Source organism: Pelodiscus sinensis, chromosome 21, assembly GCF_049634645.1.
Source record: "Pelodiscus sinensis isolate JC-2024 chromosome 21, ASM4963464v1, whole genome shotgun sequence".
In the NCBI taxonomy this organism is placed as follows: domain Eukaryota; kingdom Metazoa; phylum Chordata; order Testudines; family Trionychidae; genus Pelodiscus; species Pelodiscus sinensis.
In genome coordinates, this window is record NC_134731.1 from 9259308 (window position 1) to 9273902 (window position 14595).

Below are 14595 nucleotides of genomic sequence, written 5' to 3' on the forward strand. Positions count from 1 at the left end.
GCTGGAGACTCAAGCATGCAAACAGTATTAAGTGTTGTCTGACCTACAGAGTTCAGCGCAGACAGATTAAAAAGTAACATTAAAGTGTTACAAGTGTAGCAAGTTTAGATTGCCCTGCCTTTGTATCCTTCCAACATAGATGAGCTGCTGTTCCATCTGCCAAGTACAGTAGTTTTGTTTTTTAAACTCCACGAGTCCGGAATGAAAAGAAACTAGAAGCTTTTTAAACGTGTCAATTCACCTTTAATGTTTGAAAAATAAAAAGGTATTTGAGCAATTGCAGTTATGAAGGGAACATCTCTCGCTCCACAGAAGAGTGAACAGGTTCACATTGGACTCATGCTTGGAAAACAAATACACATTCTCCAGTTTAGATCAAAAGTGGAGTTCTGTATAGACAAGATTGCCAGAGTACCCCGGTTAGCCCAATGCACCTCGTCCCCAGATGGGAAGTTTTCTGTTAACATGAAATAAATTATACCACATCCTGTCTAGTTACAACATGGTTCTATCAATATGACAAAGTTAGGCATACTTTGGATTTTGCACAGTCTACAGACACAAGGACTTTTACGTCAGGAAGTCGCCAACCTGGGTCATTAAGTCATTTCACAATTAGTTACACTGTCTTCCCCCTTCCCCAATACAGAGAACATAAAGCAGTGACATGTTACTTTCAACAATCAATTTGATTCAGCCAAGAGTTCAGAGTCACCTTGTCCTAAAGAATTCACTCCATTTTAGAAATTTTGCCCATATCAGCTACTGATCAGGAAGCTCTTACTGCAAGCACCAGGTTTTGCAGAAGCTGCCATAAGTGTTTTTTTTTTTGGGGGGGGGGGAGGAGAAGAAGGTGCACCACCCTGGTACCTTCTTACCATTTGAACTAGAAATTACTACACTAAGACAACACTGTTGACCCTCCTGGAGAGACTATTCTGCCTTGGGAGAATACATTCACAAGTTTCTCCTCTCAGAACAGCTTCTGCTAAGAAAAAAATGAGAGCAGAGATTTGGGACACAGAAGCTGTTCCTGGAGGATTGTCTCCATCAACAACCATGCAAAACATGTCTACAAGCCTTCCGGAGCACATGGCGATTTCAAGGAAACTTGTGTTACAGCAGTGTATTCCAGATATGGGCATGCCAAATCAAGTCTCAGATTCTGGTGTCAGTCACTAAATTTAAACTGTCTAGTCCATTTTGGAACAGACCATTTGGCCGAAGAGAGCATGTCTCAGTGATAGCAACTAAGTTCTGGATCATCTCACCACCAAGCAACTGAGGCCAGGAGATTCTGCCTCCTACAGAGACAAATTAAGCAGAGGGGGGGGGGGGGGGGGGAGGAGGGGACACGACACTTAAGAGTTTCAGATGAGATTAAGTTGCTGTCAGTTTAGTTAAGCCAGGTAGGCTGCACAGAGGGCAGTGGATGCAGGCATTTCTACAGAAAACAAAGCCCAGTCGTAGGATTTGCCATGCAGTTCCAAGATAGGGTAAGCTTTGGAATAAGCTCTTGGAATAAAAACTTTATTAAAAAGCCTCCCTACTAACTTACATGGGCATTATAACTACTTCCCCCCCAACCCCCCCCCCCCCCCCCAACTGCTGAGATGACCCAAAGTCAAAATTGACAGCTCCCATATCCACCCCCCCCCAGACTAAAACTGAAAAGGAAGTTGATATTCCTCCATATACACACAGAGAAGTTTAAACAGTCTAACACGAGTATTTACTATGAACTCAAACAGATCTTTTTTTGGTCTGCTAAACAAAACATGATTTCCCAGCCTTACCAAAGAAAAGGTTACCACTGGGGGAGCTGTTTGTGGAACAGTTTTATTTCTTCCCACTTAAAGGCCATTGTTTAAGCATTTACAGTTTTCCTAGTGCAATACAACCCAAAAATAAAGCCGTAACAAAACAAAACCAAAAAAAAGATGCCGCCTTCTTCCCAGGCAACTAAACAGAAGTAGATTTTACTGCAACATATACACATTAAATAGAGTACACAGTCCATGCAGCGGCACAGCCATGTTAGAGGGAATCTTGGCTTTAGCCATCAGTGCATTACAGTCCAAGTTTCACTTGCGCCTACTTCCTATCCAGACTTGAACAGAAGAATTGCAACCTGACCCAAGTAAAAATAGATGAAGTGCTTTGTCTCATGTGTTACGTAGCTGCCAAAATTTCTGCCCACAATGCAGTGCCAAGTGGGGTTGTATTTCTTGTCAAATTCCTAAAGGAAGAGAAAGTACAGTAGTTAAGTAAGAAAGCCCCTACTAAAACAGTCCAAAATATACATTAATTGGTTGCAGTTCAATACAAATGCAATGGACCTCTGAAGACAGAGGTGCATGCAAGATACTACTACATTACACAATTAGCAGGGGACAAGAGGTCTGCACTAGCATCACGTACTTACTGAATGATTTACACACAAGCTGCAGATTTTAAAGGTCCCCTTGGTACAGTGGTATTCAAACCAGATGTATAGGCCATTTGTTACAGAGAACCATTTAAACCCTCCCATTCCAAGCCGACTCACAGAAACAGTCTGTTGGCATGCTTGTGCTAACAAGCCATTGATTTCAAAGGTCACTTTTTAAAAAAGGAAAAGTGAGGCTTTGGGCATTCTTCATAAAGAAGCAGAAGAGTTTGTGACCAGACTTCCTAATGTAAACAAGCAGAATAATTCACACATTGTCTGCCTTGCAAAGGGAACAAGTGAAGTAGTGTCTCAGTGGGACAAACAGTTTAACCAAATGTAGCAATTGGTAGGGAAGGATTTCTGATAAGGGTGAGCGCTCTTGACAGCCTCCTCAGGCATCAACTGGGAAATATCAGACTGAACACTCCTGATTTTTAAAAAACAGTAACCACCCCCTGCAGAAAAAGAAAGTTAGTCTGAGGTTTTCTAATCCACCAGAAAGAAGCAAGGCAACAAAAGAAGGCTTTTGCAGGTAACTTTTCTTGCATCAGCATGGAATGTGCAATAAGTGGTTTCCTTTATATCAAGAAAAGCAGCAAATATGCAACAAGCCTTTCCTGAACTTTAGTGGTCTGTTGTATTCCAGTCCCCCATGCTGTGTTTCTTGCACTGACCCCCAAAGACCTTTCTGAATTAGTCACTTTGATCTGGAGAAGCCAGATTTTAAGAAAAACCAACAGTCTCAATGAGCTGAGGAGATCTAAAATTCAACTCAAATTAGAGCTGAACCGAGTTAAATAGTTGGTCTCAAATCCCCCTGCCTAGTTTTGGTTTCAGAGTTGTATTTTCCACTGGGTTCCCCCCACACATCCATAGTGCGCTTCCCCTGCTGTGTGTGTAGGCCCTTCACACACCAAGAAAAAAACCCAGCTATACACAAGATACCATCAAACCAAAAAATACTTCGATCATGCAGTTATTCTAACCTTGAGGGTTTCCTGAGATAAATATAGGTGAAGAGTTCAGACAGCCATATCTCTGCAGGCCTAATTTTAGGAAATGCTGAGCTTCCCCCCCAGCAATGATCTATTCACTTCATTTAAAGCAAGAAATAGGCAGGAAAGTGGAGAGGGAGGGGAAGAATAGGCAGAAGTGGCAGTCTATCTAGCTCTACTTAGCACTTTTAGGCAAGTGAGTGTCACTTGACTAGATGGGTTGTTTTGTTTAACTATTGCAGCCACACAGGGCTTAAGCCAAGTCATCTCACGTCTTCTAAGGATTCTACAAAATTGCAGAGAGATGGCAACAATACATTACCCACTACTTAAGGTAAATAGCAAACAAATGATTTTTAGCTTGACTAGCCAGCAAGAATGGTCCATTGGTTCTAGCTGAGGACTTGTAAATCCGGAGTTCAAATCTTCAGACTGCCTGTGTGATCTACACCAAGTCATAGAATCTGTCTCTGGCTGAAAAACAGGGATAACAATCTCGGGGGGGGGGGGGGGGGGGGGAATGACACGACCATGTTAGTCTAACTTTAAACACAACAAGTGGTCTTGTGGCACGTTTCTATATCTTTTGGTTAGTGTATCATGAGATTCTGTGGGTAAAACCCACTTCACCAGAGGATGCGTAACATTGGGGAGTGGGGGGGCGTAACTGCTTCAGCCTACCTCACAGGGGTGCGGAGGGTCAAATATGCAAGTAAGATAGTCACCGTGTTCCAGCTAGCTCTATGATCTCTTATAGCGACTACACAATACCTTCTTTATATATGCTGCAATGTCTTTCTCTATGTTGTACTTCTCCATTGCCTGTGTAGCACAGTCTACAGCATCCTGCTGCATGTCCTCGGACATGTCCGCATTCTTGATCACAGCCTTTCTGTCAGACATGGTGAACCTAAAGGAAGAACAAAGGATTAAGACTGGCTCACAGGAATTCTGCTCCAGTTCGGTCATGCATTCAGATACATTGGCTACATAATGTAACAGTTCTGGGTACAGTGTTTATACTGCAGGCTGCAAATACAAACCTGTGTCTTGCACAACATCTTGTTATAGGCACAATACACAGCAATCCTAGGATATACTACTGGGTTGTGGAAAGGTGTAGTACAGACAGCTACTTGGAGATTAGACTAGAAACAGCCAAATAGCACCTGCACGTACACATTTAGCTTTAAAAACCCCTAACTCCCAAACACAGATCTTCTACCCCTTTAAGTTACAATAAGCAAATAGCAAAAGCCAGATTCCTTTGAAAAATATAGCCAATGGCGTGATGTATTACTGTGGCTGTGTATCACAACACTATTTGCAGGTGAACACATTCAATGTCTATCGTAGTGGAAGCCGTCACTATTTCACACAAGTGTGTGTTCGCTCCCTTTACAAATGTATGGTGAAGGGTCATTCATTCAGCGGTCCTTGCTAGTTCAGACCAGAAGTGAAGCAGTTTCAGGTCTACCTTCCCGTGTCATTGTTCAACCTGGCAAAGCGCAGAAGGGAATCAATGAAAACTAAACCATTTCGATCCTGTCTCATGCACTACATAACATTGCAAGGTTGGGATGGCAGGGTTGCTACTTTTGCAATGGAACAGTGATTCCAACCAAGACAAGAACGCCAGTCTATGGCCTTTTAAGAGCCTGAATTAAGGTACATCTGACAGGTGTTCCCTCTTCCTCCCTGCTAGAGCTAGCTAGAGAGGTCTATGCTGGTCAATGCTGAGTCACCTCTATGTTGGTCTCAAAACCCACAGTAGGGACACAGTTTTTCATGCAGTCTGAAAGTTACTACAGGTTGAACCTCTCTAATCCAGCACCCTCAGCACCTGGCTGGTGTCAAACCAGAGAATTTGCCAAACCATGGGAGGTCAATATTGTCTAGCAGCATTGCCCATACTTCCACTAAGCCTTTGCTGGGCTTAGACTACATTTAGGGTACAGCTACATGGGGGGGGGGGGGGGAGAGGGGAGTTTGGGATACCAGAGATATCCCGAAAAAACTCCACCACGCCCAGGGAATGCATTTGCTCTTCTGCTTTTTTGTGGAAGAGCAAACGTGCTCTTTCAGAAGCCCATGTATTCCTCATTCTACGAGGAATAAGGGGGCTTCCAAAAGAGGTTTTCCCCCCAACATTTGGCCCAGTCTAAACAGGCCAGATGTCAGAAAAGCCTCTTCCGAAAAAGAATCGGAAAAGGTAGTCAAAATGCCGAGCCCATTTTGCATACCTTTTCCCCAACAAAAACTGGTAGTCTAGCCATACCCTCAGTGGTAAATTAGAGCTAAACAATAGCACAAAACACAGAGCCAGCACTGGTGGCTGTAAACAAACTTTACAGGACCATGGGCAAACTTGGCCACACCCACAGTAAATGGATATATGGCTACCTAAAATCATGCTAGACCACAGAGATTCAACTTTTATTTGATTGTTTAATCCTTGCTCAGCCAAAATGCCCACTAGGACAAAATTGGCAAATTTTGCCTGAGCAACTAGTGGGCCTGTTTGGATTAGCACTTTTGAGGTAGGATCCATTTCAACTAGCACATGAATAGCAAGCACACAGCCACTTCGAACTCAGTTCTCCATTGTTAGTTTGTGGAACAACGGGAGAACCAGTTTAGGGCCTCCATTTGAAGGACTACACAAGGAAAGAGCAGCTGTCTGTGCGAAGCCTATGTCTATTGGTATGGTTAGTTTCACCATAGGATGACCACAAAGTTAGTGAAACATGAAACCTGTTCATAGCAGAGAATGTGTCAAGTCAAGGGGGCTTTGAAAACCTAAATTCACAGTATCATGCAAGTCTTAGTAATAAATCTTGAGCTACAGTACTAGCACTGTATGTTTAGAGGTGAGGGAAACCATACATGCTTAGCTCCATTAAGGAGAGTCTGCTACAATGATTGTTTCCTGGAGCTGTCCCAGAAAAACTGAAGGAGTAGCTTTGTTATAGCAACTAAAGGAGTCTGCTATCCAAAGAGAAAGAAAGAAAGAATCTAGTTACATAACAGCCCTATGATTACAATACTTCAATTCTTTATTTTGCCTGCAGTTGAAGACTCATATTGCTCCCTAATTTATACATTTTAGATAGCGTGCATAATTGAGCACTGCTATTAGAATGCACAAATAGAGGATGCCGGGAATTCTAGAATGCCTGGAAAGAACACGTGCATTTGGAAGAAGCTTTTAGGAAGCCAGTCCCAGGTGCCTTCTCACCCCTGGCAGTCCCTGTTTAACAGGAGGGAGTAGATTTGGAATCTCCAGCCCCAGAGGCAGCCAAGTACCCAGAGACAGCCCAAAGGTGGCTGCTCTGAGAGTCAGTTTAGAGGGCATCTGTAATACATGTGACTCTCAGCAAAAGACCTCCAGAGAGCCTCTTCCTGCCTGGGATTTCTTTGAAGCTGGTGCCACAAGGGAAAACTCCCCCCTTTGGCTGAGTAGATGTCTCTGTGCCCTCCCCCCAGCCCGTGCTCCCCTCTCTCCTGGCTACACCTTTCCACCACAGCAGCTAGGGGAGGTTGCTGCAGTCACTGCTCTCTGGACAGGTGAGGGAGCAGCACACAGATCTACGGCATCAAACCTTCTCCTTGCCACTTGCCACCTGCAGCACTGAGCAGCAGTTCCTCCCCTGGCCACAGGGCAGGGCCCTAACAATACCAGGGCACCCCCCTCCCCAATCCTCCCAGAAAGGGCCAGGCACAGCTCATGCCCTAGCCCCATAGGTTTGGGTAGCTGCTGCAGGGCACAGGGGGAGAGGCCACCCAGCCAAGCCTCAAGAACTTGCCAGGGCAGGAAAACCCCACTGGACTCTGGGGGAGAAGCTGCTCCCAGAATGATTGCCACAGAACAGGTAGGACCTTCTGCCTTTCCTAGGAGTAGATGGGGGAGAGGGAACCTGCTTCCTTAGCCTCTTCCCCCTGTACGAGAGGCCAAGCAGCGACCAAACCCATCTCCTACCAGCCCAGGCTTGGCCTCAGTGCATCTCCTCCCGCAGCAGCCTGGCTGTCCCATGGGAGGAGGTTTCCCTGCAGTCCCCAGAAGGCTCAGACTTGCGGAGGGCCGGGGAGGCAGGCGTGACGTGCCCGTCCCGTCCCCCCCCCTCCTCCGCCCCCAAGGGAAGGGCCCAGTTTGGAGCATGCAGATGACCTTGCCTGAGGCGGCGGATACTCCCCGCCCGAGCAGGCCCGGCAGGGTAGAGGGGGACCGGCCAGAAAGCGGCGTAACTTTCCTGCTAAAACCCACGGGGGTGGGGTGGGAGAGGTGGCCCGGGAGACCCGTCAAGGGGCTGCCCCATGGACGAGGAGTCACCTGCTGGAAGGGGGATAACTCAGAGGCTGCAGCAGGCGTAAAGGAGGCGGGGGGGGGGCAACGCGAGCAGCCCGCGCCCCCCCGGCTCCTGATGCTCGAAGGAAGGGGCAGGGCAGCCGGGAAAGGATGCAGGAGCTAGCTGGAGCTGCGGGGGGGGGTGGAGAGAGAAGGGGGTGCAGCCCCCCCGGCGCCCCATTGCAGCCCCCTCCGCTCCCCCCGGCCAGGCAGCCGCGCCCCCCCCCATTTGCAGAGCCGCCGGGCGAGCGCCCCAGGCAAACACAATCCCCCCGCTCACGCCCGGCTCACCTGCCCCGCGGGAGTCACAAGCAAGCAGATCCGAAGCGCCTCCGCCGCGCACTCGCTGGCCAGCCCCGTTCCCCGCGCCGTACCCGGCTCTGCCCAGCGCTCCCCGCCCGGCCGCCTCCCCCACGCTGAAATAGGCGCCCCTCCCCTTGCAGTGGCTCAGCCAGCCGCCCTCGCCATTGGCTGCGGCGCAGCCTCGGCCCACAGCGACAAGCGTTTTCCTCTCGCTCTTCTCTGCCTACATCTTGTTTCATCCCACAATGCCACGAGGCGATTGCGGAGCGGGCGTCGCTCACGAGGTGGAGGGGGAGGAGAGTGGGCCGGGGGGGGGGGGGAGCAGAAAAGACTCGGGGGGCTGGGTGGGTCCCTGCTGCTCACAGGCGCTCTGCCAGAGCTGCTTCCTCCGGGGAGCCTCCTGTCATGTTGCCCTCCACAGCTCTGTTCGAGCGGGGCTGGGTGCGGCTCTAGCCCCAAGGCCGTGTAAACCCCCTGGGCAGAAGTGGAGTCGCTCCGGATCCTAGCAGACCAAGGGCTAGGTCAGGTTCAAAGTCGCCAGTCGGCTCTGGGTGCTGACAGTGATTCACATCAGACAGAAAGTTTGCAGCGGTAGCCCATGTTCCCTCTAATCTTTTCCATCCATGTGCAGATTTTTTTTTCATCCACCTGTGGAATGAATGTTTTGACCTGCACCAAGGCACCGCCAACAGAAACACCAAACCCAGTTGTGGGTGCTCTGCCAATCCTCTCAGTGGTGCTGGAATATCTCCCCTGATTAAATTGCCTAGGGAGGTTGTGGAATCTCCGTCTCTGGAGATATTTAAGAGCGGGTTAGATAAATGTCTATCAGGGATGGTCTAGACCAGTGGTTCCCAACACAGTGCCCGCGGGCACCATGATGCCTGCTGGGGCATTTATGTGCGCCTGCCGAATGATCTGGGCCGGCCCCACCCCTGCCCCCAGATACCCAGCAGCCCCGAAAGGTTGGGGACCACTGGTCTAGACAGTACTGGGTCCTGCCATGCGGGCGGGGGACTGGACTTGATGACCTCTCAAGGTCCCTTCCAGTCCTAGTATTCTATGATTCTGAGCCCCCACTGGATATATGCTCCTAGGTGTTCCGAAGTCTCACCAAGAAAAGCTGAGGTTGGCCGAGAGGGGATGGATCACTCAATAATTAGAGTAATGAACCCAATGTCAGTTTTGGTTCTCTGTGCTGCTTGGTTTTTGTGAGTCCCTCATGTTGGGTTTTTATCCTCATATTTGGACTTCGAATGCTTCTGTAATCTAGGAGCAAAATTTAAGCATTTGTTTTGAAGGCCTGATTCTGATTTCATGCTATGTCCCTGTTGATGTCCAGGATGAGAACCAATGGGCCCCCTTAAGTCCAATTGCTGTGTTTGACAAGGATATAGGGCCACTGCTTTTCTCGACATGTGTTTATCTGAAGAAGAATGGCTCTTGCGCAAAAGGGGGGTTTTGTGCAAAAAGGAGCTGTCTACACACCTCTTGCGCAAAAGGGATCCGAGGAGGAAATGCAAATGAGAGCACAAAATATGCAAATTAGCACCCCATTTGCATTTCCTCTTGCGGAAGAGAATCGTAGTATAGCCATAGCCATAGTGTTTTGTGTTTTCACAGAGCAGTCATGCCTCACATCTTTGCTGGGCACTAATAACAGGACAGTGCACTGGCGTAATGAGATCAAAATTGTATTCGTGGATCTCTGAAAGATTCCAGGGCACTTTTTATACTAAAGCGATTTGCTGCAGTGTCTTTGGCCATAAAAACCTCCCTGCCTTACAGTGGTGTGAGCTGGTCATCTGTGCTCTTCACCCCAGAAGCTGGTGCCTTTCAACAGTGCCAGATGCATAGAGTCTCTGATCCTGCAACTGGATCTGCAAAGAACAGAGCTCTGAACTCCGACAAGGCTTCACTGAATTCAGGAATCCACACCCATGGATCTGATTGCAGAATCCGGGCCATCATTTGTGAAGTATTTTGCGGATGAAGGGCATTACATGAATTAAAAGGGGTTTGCCAGTGTTCATTAATTGTAATGCTACTACATGCTTCTACAGTGCCTTCCACCTGAGTGTATTAAAGACATTCATTAATTAAGCCTCACAATACCCCTGTGAGGGAGGCAGGCTGTATTACAGTGTCTCTCATTTGCAGAAGAAGAAACTAAGGCACAGAGAGCGTGATTTGTCCAAGATCACCCAGCAAGTTAGCAGCATGGTCAGGAATAGACTTGGTGTCTCTCGATGCCCAGTCATGTGACCTTCCTCCTTCCATTGACATTACATCAAAAGCCACTTGTAAGCACCTCAGACTGAAATGTACTATCGATTGATACCCTGCAGTGACTCCACCACAACACCGCGAGTGCAGGTTCAACAAATACTCACAACCATACGCTACACCCTGACAGCAGGAGAGGCAGGTTTGTCCTTTGTCCAATGGGTATGGCAGTTCTTTAGGAATCACGCGTCTGTTTTTGGCTCTGACGCTGATCAACTGGGTGACCTTGGGCAAGTCACGTCCATCTCCCTTTGCCTCCGTTTCCTCACATGTAACCTGAGAATAATTACATCCTCTTTCATCAAGTGCTTTCGGAACTCATTTGTCCTGATGGGACTAAAACAGCAGGCGGCACCTGCGGCCCACATGCAGCCCACTGGGGTTCTACCTGAGACCCATGCACCCCCTGTCTGCCCTCTTCTTCCACGCCCCGCTCATGCCCTAGGGAACTGGAGCCCCACACTTCCTCCCCTTCCCTCCCAGCACTTTCAGAGTGCCATGAATCAGCCATTCACTGCTGTTCAAGCTCGGGGAAGGGCAGGGAGGGGCAGGGACAGAGCGTGACTCAATGGATTCCTGATATTCTGAAAGTGCTGGGAGGGAACGGGAGGAACATCAGGAAGTGCCAAACGCACAAGAGGTGGACACAGAGGGGGTGCATGAGCTGCAGGTGCAACCCCAGTGAGCTGCAGGCCTCAAGATACCACCACTGGTTACGTGGCCCACAGAGACAAAGGAGGGCTACTCATATGGTCTACTCATTAGTCTCGGTTGTCCATCGTTGGACTCAAAGGATTCCTCACCATCTAAAAATCTGTTTCAGCCTTTATCAAACCAAAGGGGACTGGCTGTTTCTGAAGATCTAGATACCAGTGGTGACCAAGTGTGCTTCTCCCATGTCACCTGACCATCCCTTTTCTTGTGGAACTAATGATAGATTAGGGGTGTGTCTCATGTCTAATAGTGAACTCCACGTTGGCTGGGGCAGCCCGGTTTGTGTACTGTAGTCTTCATTTTGCAGTTTGACCTTGATGTTGTATTAGAGCCTCTTTTGTGGAGTAAGAGTATCTGAGAAGTTGGTACTGACGAAGTCTAGGGCCATCAACATTGAATGACTTTTCTCTGCTAGAACCGGTTTTCTACCAGAAGGGCTATTGACTTTGAATGATTCTCTGCACAGAAGCTGATGCAATACGGGCTGGAACCCAGAATTCTTTCATCTGAAGCACATAGGCAACAGGGCAGGGGGGGAGAGACATGCAGAGATCAAACTAAGAAGAAGGAAGGCAGAAAGGGTTGCATTACCTCTGGACACTGACCAAATCCAGGGGGAATTGATCAGATTTGGAGGACTGCATTCAGGACTCTTTGCTATACAAAGATCTGTGACTTTCCAGGGTGTTTTGCTAAGAATAAAGTGTGTGTGGTTAAAACATTTCTCTGTTGACCCTGAGTTCTTGCCATGATCTCTGAGGTTAGCTGAGAAGCACGCACGGGTGGACTCTGGGGGAATGAGTCTAAGCAGCTGGGGAGGGCTGAAGCACTTGTTCCAGAGCTCAAGGTGGCTGGACTGCAGGGTTCCACTGCCCAAATAGGGTGTCAGATAAGGGATCTGTGCCTGGGAGACCTAGACCTAGAGACAATACATGGGAAGCTGTAATTGGCTCCACCCACAAGACTATGGTCCATGCAGTGAGGGGGCCAGGCCATGTTGTGACAGGTCTCACCAATCATCCATTTGTCACCTCTGTAGAGGATCATTTCATGCTCCTAGGCAGCTCAGAATCTCCCCCTAGCTGCCCCATTTTCTTAGAGGCGTTTTGCATGAGGGATACGTGTGCCCTGTAATTGTATTGTGCTGCTCAAGGTTCAGGTGTTGATTTATAAAGCCATCTATTGCTTGGGTCTTGGGCATGGCGTCTCAGTGTCATGCTTTCACCCATCAACTGAGATCAGCTGGGATACTGAGGCAGACAGTCCTCAGCCACCCATCTTTAGGGGTTAGAAGGAACAGTGCTTGCAATGCAAGGTCCTCAGCTCTGGAACTCACTTCTGCACAAACACACTCACGGTTTGCTAGCCTTCTGGACACATTGCAACGGCTCTCTCCCTTTCCTCAGGCTTTTCCTTTTTCATGCTGAAAGGAGAGGTCACAGTCTCTGGTAAAGAGGAAAGAAGTCCCTTTGCTAAAGTGTTGCCTCTACCTCCTGCAGGAGCCTGGCTTTTCCTTGGAGGTTTCCCATCCAAGCACAGTCGAAGCCATCCAGGATTTATAGGGTGGTACACAGGTACACTATAGAACCCAAGGGGGGAGGCGGGATAATTTTTTAAGATATGATTTTATAACCCTAGTTCAGCAATACATTCATATTTTAAACCAAATTTTAAACTAAGGACCTGTACACAGTATATTCAGTGTTAATTGGCACTTGAATGACTCTTTCACAGGTTCAGTGTGCTGCCAGTAGGCTGAGCTGGGGCTTCAGACCCAGCGCTGCTCAAGTTAACTAGCTCATCTCCAGACGATCATTCACCAGGCTGCAGCAGCCATAGAACAGGAACAGGAAGAGGCAGAGGGTTGGACATTAAGACCAGAGCCAGCCCGTGCCCTTTTGGCGCCCTGGGCCCAGGCATGTGGCGTATGCGCGGGCTTGCCACGGCCACTGGTGCGCAGCCCAGGGCACGCCCCCAGGGCGCACGGCACATGCGCTGCCCAGCCTGGTTCAGCTAGTGCTGCTGGCACGCGCCGGGCCGTGCAGGGCCCCACGGCCGTGGGAGGAAGGGTGCCGCAGGGCTGGTGCTGTGGGAGCCGGGTGCAGGGCGCCTGATGGCAGCTGTAAGGGACGCTGTACGCCCCTTACAGCTGCCATCAGGTGCCCCCTCATTGGTAGGCACCCTGGGCAGCTGCCCGGCTCACCCATGCCTCCGTCCGGCCCTGATTAAGACCAGTGGTGTCCCAAATTTTCAGGAGCCCTATGCATCTGCAGCTGTAAGGACAGCCAGAAGTGGGGAAGTCTGATCACATCACACCACCAAGCGATGCAGTTGCACCCAAGTCTCTTTCTCCCAGACAGGAGAAGTCATTCTTCCCCTCTACTCTGCATGGTATAGGCTTCAATCTGAGTATTGTGTCCAGTTCATCTCAAAAAAGATGTGGAGAAATTGGAGAAGGTCCAGAGAAGATCAACAAAAATGATTTAAGGTCTAGAGAACATGATCTATTAGGGAAGGCTGAAGGAATTGGACTTTAGTTTGGAAAAGAAAAGACTGAGGGGGCACACGATAGTGATTTTCAGGTATCTAAAAGGGTGTCACAGGGAAGAGCGAGGGAAATTGTTCTCTTTGGCCTCTGAGGATAGGACAAGAAGCAATGGGCTTAAACTGAAGCAAGGGAGGTTTACATTGGACATTAGGAAAAAGTTCCTACAGTCAGGGTGGTTAAACACTGGAATAAATTGCCCAGGGAGGTTGCGGAATCTTCACCACTGGAGATATTTAAGAACAGGTTAGATAAAAACCTATCAGAGATGACCTAGATGGTACTTGGTCCTGCCGTGGGGGAAGAGGACTGGACTTGACCTCTCAAGGTCCCTTCCAGTTCTAAGATTCTATGATTCAAACAGGGACAGGGCCACTTACAGCAGCTTCATCTCCATCATCACAAGACCAGCTGTATCCACTGTGTAGCCAGCTAAACTTGGCTGCAGTGGCAATAAACATAAGAACCCCGAGACATTTCTGAATAAAGGAGCATTGGAAAGAAGCAGGATCATCCCCTAGCTAAGGGTGACACCTTGAAAAGACAGAGAGCACCCCAAAAGGTAGTGAGGCCATTCTTTGAGGGGGGAAGAAATGGAAATAGTTGCTTTTTTACACCCTATATCCTCACAGAAGGCACAGGAGCCCTGTCTGTAGGCAAAAAGAGTAATGCAGAGAGGAACTGGCAGCAATAAGACTATTAAATCCCAAAGGTTTCAAGGTGAAGGGTCGTGTTATTCCAGTTTCATGTCAGGGTAACTCTGCAGCACAACTGGAGCTAGCTTCTTCAATGGCTACACTGAAGGCCTCCAAGAAAAAGTGAAAAGGAAAGGGAGGTGGTGTTGGAATCCATCTCTTTACCTCCTACACGCCCGTAAATAAGATGAAGCAACATGAAATGGTAGGGATCACTTATGTGCATTGGCCGGGAAAGCAGCCTGGACCGTGATCAGGCATGTCACATTTCTTTAACTACA

General features: G+C 48.5%; 1 protein-coding gene across 1 annotated transcript; it reads right to left on the minus strand.

The window, feature by feature from the left end:
• Positions 1-220: 220 nt before the first annotated feature.
• Positions 221-8219, minus strand: DYNLL2 (dynein light chain LC8-type 2). Its single transcript, XM_075904790.1, has 3 exons — positions 8063-8219; positions 4198-4336; positions 221-2239 (listed from the first exon to the last, which is right to left on the minus strand). The coding sequence occupies exons 2-3, from the start codon at positions 4327-4329 to the stop codon at positions 2102-2104; spliced, it is 270 nt and encodes an 89-aa protein (XP_075760905.1). The 5' UTR covers positions 4330-4336; positions 8063-8219; the 3' UTR covers positions 221-2101.
• Positions 8220-14595: the final 6376 nt, after the last annotated feature.